Source organism: Chiloscyllium plagiosum, unplaced genomic scaffold, assembly GCF_037043375.1.
Source record: "Chiloscyllium plagiosum isolate Xiang-an unplaced genomic scaffold, Cpla_swu_hap1 HiC_scaffold_30, whole genome shotgun sequence".
In the NCBI taxonomy this organism is placed as follows: domain Eukaryota; kingdom Metazoa; phylum Chordata; class Chondrichthyes; order Orectolobiformes; family Hemiscylliidae; genus Chiloscyllium; species Chiloscyllium plagiosum.
Window position 1 is genome coordinate 14,639,492 of NW_028270168.1, and position 16,880 is coordinate 14,656,371.

Sequence of the window (16,880 nt, forward strand, 5' to 3'; positions counted from 1 at the left end):
TTAGATTATATTTTTAATTGCCGAGTTGGAGATGCCCATTTAGCATCCCAGCTGGGAACTGATATTCATCTCACACATAATTGGCGCATGTAAATGTCAAACCTTGATGGATCCTGGAGCCTGTTGCCTTCTGTTTGGTGGTCCAAGAACCAGCAAGTTCCCTTTCAACCTGACACACAGGCAGCATCAAGTGTAGTTACTATTAACTATTCATGAATTTAGTCCTGTCGAAATATGCCCAAAGAGCTTTCCCTTATCTATAATTTTTGCATTAGGCTCCAAGCAGAATTACAACTATTTCCTCCCCTTTTTCACCTCATCCCTTGTAGATGTTGATCCTTGCTGCAGAAACCAGTGGGTACCAGTTACCATACAATCTGGTATCACAATCAATAAAATAAAAACACATGCAAATATAAGCACACGCATTATGTCCCTCTCAAAATATCCCTAGTATCAACAATTTATATATTTTTCACTTACTTTCAGTACTTTCAGTATTCCCAGTTGGACATGTTCTGACAATATGATTTGTGCATCCACCTATTCAGCTATATTGCAGATTTGTGTTCTTTATAATTTACTATGCTTGTTAAGTTACCATACCCTGGATGAAGATAATTCTCTTCTGGATTCTGTGATTGTGAGTAAAAATGAAGGTTAATATTTCTACATATATTCTGTAACTTTCCTCTTCTGCTTATTTTATTGTTTTCTGAAAACTGGGTAGGTAGTAATCATCTGGTTCTTTGATTAGGTGGCCATTTTTAATACTTCAAACACCAAAACTCAGATACTGCTTCCAGTTCACCTCTTACTGTTGTCTTTGCTGACATAAGTTGGTTTCTTCTCGCCATCAATGTGGTGAGTTCAGATTTCTTGTCCTTGCAACGTATTTGGACGTTACAACTTCCTCCTCCCAAACCACACCCTGAACTCTTCTATCTGATCTATTGTTTGTTCATTTTATGTTTGTTCATTACTGTTTGTTCATTTCCACCACTGCTACTATTTCAGCCATTGCAGATTAGATTAGGTTAGATTCCCTACAGTATGGAAACAGGGCCTTCGGCCCAACAAGTCCACACTGACCCTCCGAAGAGTAACCCACCCAGACTTATTCCCCAACCCTGTATTTACCCCTGACTAATGCACTTAACATTGTGGGCAATTTAGCATGGCCAATTCACCTGACCACATCTTTGAACTGTGGGAGGAAACCGGAGCACCCAGAGGAAACCCACGCAGACACTGGGAGAATGTGCAAACTCCACACAGACAGTCACCCAAGGCTGGAATCGAACCCGGGTCCCTGGTGCCGGCCCAGCTTCTATCACTTTTAATTCTTTCTGAACTCCCTTTGCCATGTACCAGTTTACCTATCTTTAAAAACCTTTAAAATCAGAATTTCTAAGCTAATATTCAGTCAGTTTTTTCTTGTGCTTTTCTGATATCCTTCATATTGCTGAAAAAAGCACCTCATTTTGTAGAAGCCTTTTTGTTGCACACTCGTCTGGGGAACTCTCAATTTGAGGGGACAACCAACATTATTGCTGTATGAGAAAAGAGTGTTGGCTGAAAAGTGAACTCTGGTAGAGGCATTGCTATGAAGAATGCACCAGTTAATGGTTGGATAGTAAACCCCCAGACTGTTTAAATTTTAAACCAGGCAGATAAACTCCAGTCAAGATACTGCCCTGAGAAGGGAGCTAGTTAGTGGCTGTCATCTATTTCAAGTTGAAATAAGCACACTCAGCATGCCTTTTTGTAAAATGGCCCTATGTAATAATTTATGTTGCTTTCATTATGTGTAAATGTATCACATGGCAAACCTAGAATTGGAGCACCATTTGCTGGATAATCCTGAGAATGTGGAGAATTATAATGACAACAGAGTTTGGATTCTGTTAGGCTGTCAGTGTGAAACCCTCGTGTGTACTGGAAGCCAGATATGCCAATACACAGGAAAAGCATGGTCTTTGTAGACAGAATGCGTACACGTATTGCTGATTTCAACTCAAAATAGGTGACAGCCGCTTGCTTGTTCATTGGTCAAGGCATTGCCCTGAGAAATCAGATAAACTGCCTGGTTTAAAATTTAAACAAAGGCAGCCAGTTAACTGTCAAACATCATTAATTGGTACATTTTCCGTGGCAACACCTCTACTGACCAGAATCCACTTATCAACCAGTTGATACCTCTTCTCAGGCAGTATGCATGTTGGCTTTCCCTCAAATGGCATTCTTGAAAAATGTCCTGATGACACAAAGATGAAAAGCTTCAACAAAATATATTTCAGGTCTCCTGTGATATCCATTGTTTTTCTCAGCCCTTTTTGTGTTTTGTGAAATGTTGTGGCATATTTTGCAGTGTTAAAGTGCACAAACCTGGACTGCTTGTGTCATCAGTTTCTTTAACTAGTATCTTTAATAGCCAAACTAATATTGTAATTGTGTGGCCTTCCTGCCTAAATACCTACTTAATCGATTTAGTGGTGGTCAAATTGTTTATCTTTACATATCACCCATATTCTGTCATGGTGAGTATTGTATAGGTCATTGACTATGTATAGCACTTTACAATAAATATCTCTGGATAGCAATTGATAAAATTAATCCTGGATGCCTTTTTATTTTTCTTTCTCCTACTTATTCTGGTGAAGTCACTGATAAATTGGTAACTGTTGTTCCCTTGGTCCAATTCTAAAAACTCACTACAGACAAGGTATTGAAGTGGATCGGTTCTGATTATATTGTATCAAGTGGTGCAATGTATTTAACTCCTGGGGAAATGTATAATATATAATTCACAAATGGGTCATTTGTATTGTATTCTAAAGCATTTTGATTCTTTAATGACTCCTAATTTTTTTCTGCTATTTTAGATGAAAGAAAAAAGAAAGGCATTGAAGAAGGAAGGAAAGTCACCTATTTTGGAAGAGGATGACCCTGAAATCGTAAGAGATATAAGTTATGGCGCTGATGATTCTAGAGATGAACCTTATGGAGTGCGTGCTTTGCATTTCAACAGGGGAGAATACTTCACATGTTGGTAGCGTTTAAGGAATAGGATTAGGCACTAAAAAAGATTGAGCACCTTGGCAGCTCATATTGCGATAGTTGCTCTGTAATGGGCTCCTTGAGCGCCAGCCAAAGTGAGCAGCACACTGTAGCAAGCATTTATTTCTAACAATTTATCATTGAGGCAGACAGTTAAATGGTAGCCCAAATTTCTTTCTGCAGTTGTTTTTGTATTCCCATTTGTGAGAAGACCAAGTATGTATTTTTACTGAAATAGTTTGATTTAGAATTTTTTTCTGAAATGAATTTCAGGACTTCAATATGTTAGATATAAAATAACTCCATCAGGAAAGTTTATGATTTAGCCAAATCTATAAAGTGAGATGCCAGGGTAACATTTTGAAAAGTTTTTTCCATCTTTATAAATAAGTGTAAACATTATTAACAAGCAATAGTTTCAGGCAAGTTTATTTAAAGTTACACAAAGGACGACTTTCTAAAGTACGAAAAGCAAATCTTTGTACACAAAGGCAATAAATAGCTGGCTGCTGAATTTCAACTTGTTATGCCTTAAGCAGCCATTTGAGGATGCACTAGAGCAGGTTAGAGTCAACAGTAGACATTTTAAACCTTCCCAATCAGATTGGGAACCCATTGTCTGGAGAACCTTGGGTCTCTCTCTACTGCATTAGCCTACTGCCTGCCAACTTAGCTGTCGTATTACATTTTGGTACAGTACAACTTTTTGCGCTATCAAGAAGGCATACCCATGTGTTGATGAATATCATATGACCAGCATAAGAAATAGCAATGAGTTTTCTTAGTGTATTGAAATTTTTTAAGGGTACTTTAAAGAGAGTTCTGGTAAATGCAAGAAGGCAGTACATCTTGGTTAATGAGGCTGCGACTAGAATGAGTAAAATAAGAGTTGAAATAAAAGTGTTAGGATTCACATGATGGGACGTAATTGCAGCTTCTGGTAAGGTACAGTACAGATTGATTCATCTGAGAAAATATAGATTTGGAAGTACTTGGCTGATCCAACTTTTTCTTTCATCAAAATAATATAGATTATGCAGTAGTTGATGATACAGATATTAGTATTTGAAATTACCAAAGGATAAGTTGAAGCAGATTGCTTCCTGTAGATGAGGGACCAGAACAAAAAGAAAACTGGGGATGGAATCTGTGGAGAGAAGTCAGAGTTAACGTTTCAGCTCGAGAGACCTTTCCTCAGAATTGAACCTGTTGCATTAACTTTGATTTCTCTCCACAGATGCTTCCAGATCTGCTGAGCTTTTCTAGCAATGTCTTTTTTTTTGTTCCAGATTTACTGAGTCCGCAGTTCTTTTTGGTTTTTAAATAACTATGGATGCTGGAAATCAGAAATGGCACCAGAACTTGTTAGCAAAGCTTAGCAGGTCTGAAGAAGGGTCACTGGACCGAAGCGTTAACTTTGATTTCTCTCCACACATGGTGCCAGACCTGCTAAGATTTAGCAATTTTTGATTTCGTATCTAGAATATTGAGTCAGCTACAAATTGTAAAAAGTATAGATTTGAAATTTACACAAAGTTGTGTGACTGTGAAATTTCACTTGATGAGTATCTGAGATGGAAATTGTCAAAAGTTCAACATTATATTATGGTCGTGGCTAGAGGAACTATTAGTTTGCAAGGTGGGTAAACACTAATACAATCTATTTGGGCCAAATGACCCATTTTCGCGTTGTGACATGTATTTATTATCTCGACTGGTGATGACGATGAGGTATGAGAATATATTTTAACTGTGACTCTTAGGAAGTGTGATTTGCACACTCCTTGTACGTTCCTGATTTTTATTGTTTGTGAGTAATTTTTCTGTCGAAGTCAAATCATTAGCATTAGTAATTTTTCCCTGTCAGCAATATAGGAGCAGGAATATGCCGTTCAGCACCTTGAACCTGCTCTGCTATTCGGATAATAGCTGATCATCTATCTTCGCCATATTCCTGTGCTACCTTGTGACATTAGTAATCAGAAAGCTATAAATTTCTATCTTGAACTCAACGGTCGAGTTTTCCCAGTAAAAACTTCAATTAATTCCCATCATGTGAATCATAACAAAGGAAAGTGTTTTATTTCAGCTCTTATTTTACACAGGCTCATTTCTATTTCTTGATTTTCATACTCAATGCTTCTGAAACCTGAAGCAGAGATTTCTGAAGATTCGCCATTCTCTGAGTGAAGATGCCCCCTCATCTCTATCCGAAGTGATTTGCCTTTTATTCTGAAGTCTTTTTTGGTTCTAGACTCCACAGTCAGGGGATACGTCCTTTCTGCATCTATTCTGTTCTCCCTTTAAAAATGTTATAAATTTCTTTGAAATTAACTCTCAATCTTTGAAATTCCAATGAATGCAAGCCAAGATTTCTCAGTTTCTCATTATAGGACAGTATAACAATTCTAGGAATTAGTCTGACAAATCTACTGCACACTTTCTTTGGTAAGGATATCCTTTGTTTAGACAAAGGAAATAATGTGCTATACTTTAGGTATAGCCTCACTTGTGTTCTGCATAACTAAAATATTGATTTCTCTTCTACTCCGTCCTCCTGTGCTAAGGCTAAAAGTTCACTTGCCTTCTGAATCACTTGTTGCACCTGCATACTAGCTTTCTTACTTATGAACAAGATTACCTAGGCCCATTAGTCATTATTCTCACCATTTAAGAAACAACGTACCTATATTTCTACCAAATTAATATTAATATTTTCTGTCCTATGACCAGTTTCTTGCTGATTTTAGTGTACTCAAGATCATGCCTATGGATGGAATGGTAAGCTTTAGAAATCCTAATATGCCAACCACTCAACAGTTTGAAAGCTGAATTCATTTTTTTTCTTGCTTTACTATTAATTTCTTATCTGGGTTTTCAATTTTATCATAGAACATTATAGCGCAGTACAGACCCTGAAGCCCATCTAACCTGCACTATTCCATTCTCATCATATGCCCATCCAGTAACCATTTAAATGCCCGTAGAGTGGCGAGTCTGCAACTGTTGTAGACAGTGCGTTCCACACCCCTACTACTCTGAATAAAGAAACTACCTCTGACATCTGTCCTATTATCTATGACTCTTCAATTTGAAGCTATGCCCCTTGTGCTAGTCATCGCCATCCTAGAAAAAAGGCTCTCACTGTCCACCCGATCTCACCCTTTGTTTATCTTATATTGTCGTCTTCTCAACAAGCCTGGTAGAAATTAATAATAATAGCTTTCAGACACTTGGCACTTAATGAGAGGAATGTGTAAAGCTGGTCAACTTTCTCTCCGGGGCTTGGATCAAACAATTAAGTCTCAGCCAAAATGTCATGAAATAACTTGAAATCATGAGAGTTTTTGACAAGCAAGCGTGTTTTATTCTGATGCAGTTAACCTCTACTGTTACTGAGGAGTGTACTGTATGTGAGCAATAATGGATGCATGAGGGAGCAGGAATAATGTTTCTAAGGTGCTTTTTGTTTTGCCTTTTTAGCTTTTTTTTGTTCCCTGTCTTTCAACAAAGTTTATAGGGGAAGTGGGAGGTACAAACTTCTGTGATTTCTGTAAACCAAGAGCTGGATAGTGCAGAAAATAGCCGTTAACTTCCCATTAATCTTTCTTCAGGAAGCATTCTCCTCAACAGCCCAGCTGTAGTGTTGAATGCAGTTTATTGTACAAACTGTTATCATAAGTATCAAAATATGAAACTGAATAGCAGTTAGTTTATTAATCTCTGATAACTGAGAAATTTATTAGCCTTCTACTTGCCAATCATAAAGGCAGTATCTTAAATCTCTAGCTGATTATAAAGTATTTCTGTGTTGTTAGGGTTTGTCAAGTGAATAGGTTCCAAGTTATTTGATATTGTTGCTTTTCTATTAACTTGTATATCATCTGCTTATATCTTCCTCAATTTCTTGAGCACTTTTTCTTCTCTCTCAATTACTTTTTTTAAACTGGGGGAGGAAAGCAATTGTTTGTTCAATCGTGAAACATATCGTACCTGTGATAAATACGACTTGCTTTAAAGCCTTATGAAAATGCTCAAGAGCAGAGAATTGATTTATTTTCCCCAACATTTTCATCAGAAATTAGACTGTAGCATCGTAGCTGCTGTCTAACTCTGACTCACTGATATAAGGCCCAACATAAACCCCACAGTGTTTTAGTGCTACTCCAAATAATGACATGGTTTATTTGTGGTAGTCCATTATATTACTGCTTTTTCACCAGTTCCTGTAGGAAACCTTCACTTTAGGATTTTGGAAAAGAGCTCTAAGTAGAGAGAAACGTTATAAAGTGGTATCATAGAATCATACAATACTTTGGCCCATCACATCTGTACTCTCAAAAAATATACCATGGCCTACACTAGTCTCACTTTCCTGTTCCAGACCCATGATCTTGAATGTTATGACACTTCAGCTGCTCATACAAGTACTTCGCTGCCTCAACTACTCTCCTAGGCAATGCATTCCAGATCCCCACCAATTTCTGGGTGAAATGTTTTTCCTCAAATCCCCTCTAAACCTTCTGCCTTTGACTTTAAATTATGCTATTGACCTTTCAACTAAAGGGAACAGCTGTTTTCTATTCAACCACGCTGCCAACCTTTGTGACATCACAAACGTAGTTGCCATCTCACCCACATTCTCGTCTAAGTCATTTATTCATATCACAAACAATAAGGGACCCAGCATTGATCCCTCTGATATGCCACTGCACATTGGGCTCCAGTAGCACAAACAAACGTCTATCACCACACTCTGTCCCCTACCACTCAGCCAATTTTGGATCCATCATGCCACGTTACCCTGGGTCCCATGAGTTTTTACCTTCTTTATCAGGTTACCATGTGGGACTTGGTCAGAGACCTTGCTGAAATCCATAGAAAAAACTACATCAATTGCCCTACCCTCATCCAAACACTTAGCCACCTCCTCTCAAATGTCTACCAGACTGGTTTGGCCATTTTTGGAATATTGCATGCAGTTCTGGTCTCCTTCCTGTCAGAAGGATGTTGTGAAACTTGAAAGGGTTCAGAAAAGATTTACAAGGACGTTGCCAGGGTTGGAGGATTGAATAAGTTGGGGCTGTTTACTCTGGAGCGTCAGAGGCTAAGGGGTGACCTTAGAAGTTTATAAAATAATGAGGCGCATGGTTAGGATAAATAGACAAGATTTTTTCCCTGGGGTGGGGGAGTCCAGAACTAAAGGGCATATGTTTAGAGTGAGAGGGGAAAGATATAAAAGAGACCTAAGGGGCAATGTTTTCACACAGAGGGCGGCATGTGTATGGAATGAGCTGCCAGAGGAAGTGGTGGAGGCTAGTACAATAGCAACATTTAAAAGGAATCTGGATGGGTATATGAGTAGGAAGGGTTAGGGGCTGGGTGCTGGCAGGTGGGACAAGATTGTGTTGGGATATCAGGTCGGCATGGATGAGTTGGACCGAAGGGTCTGTTTCTGTGCTGTGCATCTCTGACTCTTTGACCCTATGACCTCCTTCCAATAAAGCCATGCTGACTATCCCTGACCAAGCCTTGTCTCTCTAAATTTCTCCTTCACTATTTTCTCCAATAGTTTATCAACCACTGACGTTAGACTTACTGGTCCATTGTTCCCTGGTCTATCATTACCACCATTCTTGTTCCCCTTTTATTCCTAAAAGTACTTTTCTCTCATCTGTCATTGCAAGCATGACTGAACTAGACTTTGAGAAACACCCCTAAACCCAGTGCTGGCTGTGTTTCCTAACCAAGCAACTTTTCAATTTAAAAATTCTCGCTGCACTGGACCAACCAGACATGGAATTACGAGGAAACTCCTGAACAGCATTCATTATTTATAAAAGATGAGTGCACGAGATTCGAATCATTTGTGTGAATGATTGCAGCAGAATGCCATAGATGTTTTGCCGATGTCTGTGTCCTTTAATTCTCGCAATTTATCTTGAAATAAACCCAAAGGATACATTTTTCTAAAGTTTAGCAGATCTTGCAGGCCTTAATGTAGTTTTACAGCTCGTAAATATGAGTAATTTTACAAGATAAATAATTTATCCTGTAGTGATGGGCTGCCACATGTTTTATTTGGAGAAGTGAGAGTTGAGTGCATTTAAGTTTAGCTATGAGGGATTTTCAAATCCGAATCATTATGAAAGGAGCTCTGACTTGCCTATCTATCCCAAAACTTTATTCTGGTTATTTTTAAAGAATAAGTGGCTTCTATGACTTTTAATTTTGTTGAAATATCAATGTTGCTGTTCATGATGAGTTTTCATCAGTTATATCTTGAACTTTGTACACTGCATGTTGCCTGTATATCTACTGTATCTATACAAATCTGCTTCTTGCTGTTCCTTCATTCAGGTTGTGTTTCAGTAAACAATCCCCACCAAGTTATGAAAATGAATGTTTGTTTCAAAGGATAAAACTGACCCTTGTTAGCAGTGCAGTGATCGGGCGGAATTTATTTTTATGCATTGGATGTCGTGGCCTCTATCAATTAAGTAATGTTATGTAAGAAAGGTTATGTAAGAAATCCAGCATGCGTTGTGTTTACCTATTGGTGCCTATGTCCTGCACATCTCTGAAATGGAAGTTTCCTTATTGGAATGTACAAACCATGATGAATCCATAAATGCATAAGAAATACCAAGTCCTGAGAATTCTGCTTTCTATGCTGCTACTTCATATTTTATTTACTTGTGTGTAATTTGTCATAGCTCAATAATTTTAGATACTTAGAAATTAAGACAATTAAGACTGTGGTGTTAACAAACATCAGTTTTTTTTATCAGTGTTCCTCTGGACTGTGGTGATATGTGTTTTGAGGAGTTAGAGGTCTCCAGTTTTGGGAAAAGCATCCAAACACATTCAGTAAATTCAAATTTCAAGTGAAGTCTTTGTATCCTGATTATTTATATTAGAAATTAATATTCATATAGAATAAATTATTCCCACTCGATGCTATACACTCATGCCATTTCAGCTAATGGGACGTTAGACCAGGCTGCTGCTAATTTGAATTTAGGATAAAGAGCTATACTTCGGGGATAGTGGCTTATAAGTCATGCGCAACTTTTACCCATAAACTGGGTGGTTTCACATTTTTTAGGCTGCACTGGAATAACACACAGCCTGTCTGTTTAATAAACTATATTTAGATATGTGTGCTATTAGTTGGAAGCATTACATCAAACATGATTCACATGAAACGAGAAAAAATAACAATATCAGAAACAATGATTCATAAATCTTGGTGCACAAACATTGCAAATACTACTCTGGAAGGCAACTCCTAACTTCAGAAAGATAGTGCCAATTGCACTATTAGTTCTTGATGTTCTACAGGAGAAATAATAAAAATCAGGTGAATGGAAGCAGAAGTTGCATAATGGGCAGTAGAATTCTGATGTCCCCGTGGAGCTTTTCCTGGTTACTTTCAAAGATTTCCCTGATATTGTTAAATAAGTCCCTGGAGCTGTCAGAGTTTTTCATCTTCAGATACTAAAATTATTATGTGCAGTATTTTGATACATCTTTGCAAGAAATAAAGTATTTCTGATTTTCTTTTCTGCACATCTGCTCTGTAACTGAATGAAATTCTCAGCCATGGGATTCAAGCCAGTTACAAGGTCTTGCTATTTGCGTTATCATAAATGTGTTGATTGAGCAATTATCCATTGTGTCCTGAGTTGTGTCAGAGTTGTTTTTTTTTCAACTTTGCCAGTTTAAGCAGTCGGTGCACAAACAAACTATGAAGCTGTTTGCTGAATTAGAAATTAAAAGAAAGGAGCGTGAAGCCAAGGATATGCATGAAAGGTACGTAATCATCTTAAAACGTATTCTGCTGAACATTTTGCATTTGTTTCCAGCCCCCACACTTTAAAATGGCCGTTTATAAAGTGTTGATCATTATAAACTGTTGGTTTTGGATGAGAAGACAAAGCTGTGCAATATATGCCTACTATTTACTCTAAGGAGTTTGATTTAAATTATCCGGTATTTAAAAACTTTGTGCTAAATCCTTTCAAATCAACACTGCCATATTGGCTGTTTTGTATTGGGACATGGTCTAATAATATGTTTATTCAACTAAAAAGATCCTTATTTCAAATCCCTTTGTGACCTTAAACCCCCCCAACCCCACCCCACCGCAGACTCTCACTTCCTTGTTCTCTCACGCTTTAATTTCTGACCTCACTAGAACCTTCCGAGATACCCTGATTTTCTCATTCGACTGTCCTAGTCATCCCAGTTTTCATCACTCGAATGTTGACTAGAACTTCAGTCGCTTGGGCCCCAACGCTCAGCAATTTCTTCACTTTTTAAAAGGCAAGACTGTTCTGAAAGACTTTTGATCAGGTTTTCAGCCATCTATCCAAATATCCCACATAACCCGCCTTTTTTTTGTTAACCATTCTATGGAGTGCCTTGGAATGTTTTACTAAATTAAGTGCTTTATAGAGGCAGATACTTAATTCCCACTTTATTGTTCTAAATGTTTCTCAATTCAGATGTATTTAGTACAAAAATTAAATCAAATTTTCCGTCTTGGTGACACTTGTTTTCTCTGGGTTGGAAGAGAAGCCTTTCCAATTACTGATTTATAGCTTTTATTTTCCTCCAACCCTCTACCAGCTCTCCTGCTCCCCTCTCTCTTCTCGCCCCCCCATGCCCCCCACCACCACCACCCCCCCATCTCACATTCACACTGAGCTAAGATTACATGGGTTCTGGCTTACTCCCAGTACTGCGTCTGAATCTTTGGGTATGCTTCTATGCATTAGTTCTATGCATATTTTTCCACTGTGTTGATGGTTTGAGGATTGGAGTTTGGGGCAAGATCATTACCAAGTCCAGCCCTGTAGTCACCCATTATTGTTTACCAACAGTTAGTAATCATACAGTAAAAATAAAGAGATTTTATGAGTCTCCCAGCTCTTTAGATCTGGGCAAAAAAGCAAGGAATCATCATAGGAAGATGTTACTGTGAAACAGGCTATGCTAGCTTTAACGCCCCTTGTTTTGCTGGGAATTGTAAATACCCACTATCCTGGCAATTAAATAACACGTTAAAGAGAGATCTCAGCAGCTGAATGCTCATCTATGAGCACATGTTCTCATGCTGTCCATCGTTCTAAATCCAGGAAACGACAAAGAGAAGAGGAAATTGAGCAGGAAGAGAAAGCAAAACGTGACAAAGAATGGCAGAAAAATTTTGAGGTTTGTGAAATTCTAACTTACCAATTTCTAATTCTTGTCATGTTTTGAATGGCTTGTGTAGCAATGAGTGGTGGTTATGGTTCTGCAGTACTACTGAAAATGGTTTCCTTCTGAAAAGCTAATTTATTTTAATAACTACCTTGACATCAAGATGTGCAGTGAGTGATGCATAATAGTCAATTTGATAATCCATCTTGAAACAGTGATAAAAATAATCTGCTTTAAATTGTAATTTAGTGGCTGATATTATAAGAACTCTGGATTCTTATTAAAAAAAATCTATAGATTATACACTTCGCATCTATGTGCCATATTTCCATGAGTTTTCCTTAATGTGAGGTAACTATTAAGTGCTGAGCAAGCCTAAATATGGAAATATATTTTATTTGACTGGATGTTGTAGTAGGATTAACAATGAAGCTAACTGCACTGTCTGTTGTCTATATGAAAATCAGGTAGCAACTTGTTAAATTATTCTTTCATGGGATGGGTGTGTCACTGGCTGGGCCATCTTTTATTGCCCATCCCTAATTGCTCAGAGGGCGTAGGGGTACACCACGTCACCAATGGATCTGGATTCGCATGTAGGTCAGACTGGGTAAAGATGACAATTTCTTTCCCTAAAGGATATTAGTGAACAATCAATAATGGATCAACATTAGACTCTTAATTCCATATTTTTATTGAATTCATATTTCGCCATCTGCTGTGATGGCATTAGAGCCCAGGTCTCCAGGGTATTACCTGGGTCTTTGAATTTATAGTCTAGCATTAATGCCACTGGGCCACTGCCTCTCCTCAACTTATGGTGTTTGTTAGACGTGGAACTTCAAATGTTCCTGTCAACAGCACCTTGCAACCTCCCGTCAACAATGCTTTTCTGCCAGAATTGCTATTCAAATACGTTTATCGTCTTGAGGTTGCTATACTGATCTCATCGATTATAAACAAAACTAAACTCACTAGTACTTGTTCATTTCAGAATGAACTCCCTTTCATTGATATGTCTTAATTACTTCAAATAACTTTTCTAGCAGTGGAAAATGAATGAAAAATCGTGATCACATTCCAAATGCATTTTATTATTAGATTTCGGAGTTGTGATACCACATTAACGAATGGATCACACTTGCTCAATGGCCCAAGTTTAAGATTCTAAATCTTGTGTTTCAATCTGTTCAAGGCCTCACTTCTTCCTAGTTTTGTATCATTCTGCAGTCCAATGATCCCTGCCTTCAATATTTTTTTGTTCTGCTAGCTCTGGAACCTTGGTTAACTGTAATCGCACAGACTTGACATGGGCAGCTGTGGGGTCAGTCAGACTGTACAATCTGAAATTACCTCCCTAAATTGTTCTGCTTTTCAACCCCTCCTTAAAACTAACTCCTTTAGAAATGTAATCATTACTTTGTTCCCACCCCTTGAATATCTCCTCCTTTGACTCCCCACAGAATTTTTATCTGATTAATTACAGAAATTCTGTAGACATTGTTTTTTGACATTTTTGATTTTTATTTGCATGTGAAAAACATCCAAGCATGATTAATCTGAATTGTTATTGTGAACTTGAGTTGCATCTCCAGATGGAGTACTGTTTGTGACTTTGTACCTTGGATTATTAGTTTGGCACAGTGCACTAGACCAGTCTGAAGCAATGATTTTGGGTCTTTGACAAGAATTATGTTGATTTAGTAAATTGTTTTTCTACAGCAATTGTTCTCAATGCAATAAGTTGCCTTGTTGACAACATTTGAATTGTGTTTCTACTTTGCTTCAATACAGTCCTGCACAGCATATTCTGGTGAATAGCTGTCTTTGATATGAGGATTGTGATGGTATAAGGGATTGAAGGCTTCAGCTCTCACTGTAATCAGATTTCTGCCATTTTTCCCAGCTTTAGAGATGATGAGCGGCAAAATTTCCAGGGAGAAGGGGTGAGGGGCTGAAATCAGCAGATGAACCCAGCAAGCTCCTGCTGAACCCAATGGCAAAACCTCATTACTGTCCTGGCATCCTGTTTTTAGCCTAGCAGTTGGCCAACTGCATGGTCTGTTCAGTGGTTGAAAGAAAATACCTCCAGCAGGGGTTTGCAGCAATGTGTCACAATGCTGGCCTTTTACAAGCTTACTGTGCCCTTGAAGTAGAAAGTGAGGACTGCAGATGCTGGAGATCAGAGTCGAGTGAGTGGTGCTGGAAAATCACAGCAGGTCAGGCAGCGTCCAAGGAGCAGGAAAATCGACACGAAGGGCTTTTGCCCTTGAGGTTTTTTTCTTCCCCAGGGAGGGGATAATTGGCTAGGCTCCATCATGTCTGAAGTTTGAATGGTTCCTTGGGACCTAGTTGTTTACCCAACAGAGAGTGCTTCAGGCCAAAAGCTTGAAACGTCTTTTGAAAAAAAAACTGGTATTGTCAAGGAGGCATGGCCAGCTGTCTAGCCGTGTAGTTCAATTCAGTTCAGGAGTTAGTTGAGTCAATCACAGTGGAAACTGGAAGCTCTCTGTCTTTCCTTTTAACTTCAAGCCTTAAGCTCTAGTTTGCTCCATTTTTACTGTTTGTGGTAAGGGATGTGTGTATTGGGACTTTTGCAAGTATTTTCAGAACAGCATCATTAAGTCTGGTTTGGATTTGATAAGTCATCCAGTATTATATTGTCTGTTCTTTGTGTTTCATTCTGTAATTTTGTAAATAAATTTGGTTTGTTTAAAAGTCTGCAGTTGAACCAGCTAATTTACTCGGAATGTCCGCTATACACCTAGCTAAAACAAATAGCAAAGTAGCAGTCTGGGCTACCTGCTTAAAAATGTGTTGAGGGGTCTGGCCTAGTCCATAACAAATGGACAATACCTGATTGGTGGGAGGCCTGCAATTGGCATGGTGGGGGGGGGGGTGAACCCTTGTGGTTTCTTCCCCCCTCAGACACTTTAATGCTGGATATTCATTGCTGTAAAAATTACAGGTTTGGCTTCATTCGCACCCTGTCACTGTGTTTGCAGCGAATTAATATTAAGTCCAGTAAGTTACTAAAGATCAGTGTGAGCAGTAGTCTTGATTCTATCTCAGTAAAACATTGGTTGAATTTTGCCCTTGCTAAGTACTCCCAGTGCCATGTATTGCAGTGATTGTATACAATGTCCAGATTTACTGCATCATCTCAACTACAGAGGGCAGACTTCAACAACATGCTCTCTTGGTTCTGACACATACTCCTGCAGTAAACTCTCCTTCATGCAATCCAGGAATACTCACCACTCATGACCATGCACCACCAATATCCCAGTCTTTTGGTCTGTCATTTTTGCCCCTCGCCAATTATCAATGTGGCAATTTTGAATTGTAACAGCTTCAATTCTGCATGGGCAACCAATTTTAATACACTTGCGAGTGTTCATTTACTAATGTAATAGAAAATACCATTTTTAATAACTGGTGCACATTTTTTGTTTTAAGTATTACCTACTGTCCTTAATGGTTACCACAGGAAAGTCGGGATGGTCGTGTCGATAGCTGGAGAAACTTTCAAGCCAATAAAAAAGGCAAGAAAGAGAAGAAACAGAGGAGTTTCCTCAAGCCACCAAAGGTTAAGATGGAGCAGCGATAAGGCCATCTGAAAATATTTCAGAGAAATATAATAGGAAATGACAAACGCAAACAACTATAGCAAAGTTTACTCCAGACAATGTTCTTCTCTTAGGAGTAGTGTTTGCAGTTTAGTGACAGAATTTTTTTTTCTCCCCCTGTCTGTTCTACTGACTTGTAAGTGTTGTAGTCGCTATTATTATTTTTTAGTTTTATCCCTGATGATCTATGTAGCAGGGCTTCACTGCTTCCTGATTCTAAATCAATTTGATGTAAATGTACAGTATAAAAGAGGTTGATAATGGCCTTCTATCCTTTTGAAAACCTTTAATTTTTAAGCCCTGTAATTTAACGTTTTGTAACCTTTTTGTACTGTGAACAATTTGTCTATCTTTAGTCATCAAAGATAATCATTAAAAGTGTTTGGAAATAACAAAGTATGTGTTTTCTATTTTCAAAATTGATAGATTCCATATAATGTATAATTAGATTGCATCATAATTTGAAGTATTTATTGAATTTTGGCTTCTATGTACAAGTATTAAGGTTGCATAACAATTAAATGCTTTAAATTTCAAGCTCCGAGCTTCAAAAATGAGGTACTAATGCACAGATGGAGTTTAAAAGTTTGCTGGTCTTCACCTTTTTCCTGAAGAGGTTGGGACAACAGTTGTACAGATGAAATCATTCCATTTCACAAAATGCTAACTATCCATATCTGAGTGAATATTGGTTCTGGATGCACTGAGGTCAGTGTAGATAATTCAGTGTGAAACGAGCTTTGATTCTTCTTGGATTGTCATGCAATCACTTTCAGTTCTCTCCAATCATGGAAAATGCTTAAATATGGCCGCATTTATGGAAGGAGCAACAGAGTTATTGTTTCCAGCTAATCACTTTTCATCAGAACTCCTCATTTGTTTGTTGTTTGTTTGCCCACTAACCGTTTTGGTATCCCACTTGAAATTTTAATTTTAAAAATTGTAAAAAGAAAAATTTGTGAATAAAAGCTGATCAGTTCAGGC

General features: G+C 38.1%; 1 protein-coding gene across 2 annotated transcripts in view; it reads left to right on the forward strand.

Moving 5' to 3' along the window:
- The window catches only part of dnajc8 (DnaJ (Hsp40) homolog, subfamily C, member 8), a 51,322-nt gene extending 34,442 nt beyond the window's left edge, over positions 1-16,880 (forward strand). The window contains exons 6-9 of one of the 2 annotated variants that reach the window (XM_087976759.1): positions 2,886-2,957; positions 10,784-10,875; positions 12,204-12,279; positions 15,727-16,880. In XM_087976759.1, the coding sequence (XP_087832885.1) occupies positions 2,886-2,957; positions 10,784-10,875; positions 12,204-12,279; positions 15,727-15,783 (297 nt within the window). In that variant the 3' untranslated portion in view covers positions 15,784-16,880. The remainder of the gene's footprint in view (positions 1-2,885; positions 2,958-10,783; positions 10,876-12,203; positions 12,280-15,726) is intronic. The other variant, XM_087976758.1, reaches the window with a different exon arrangement.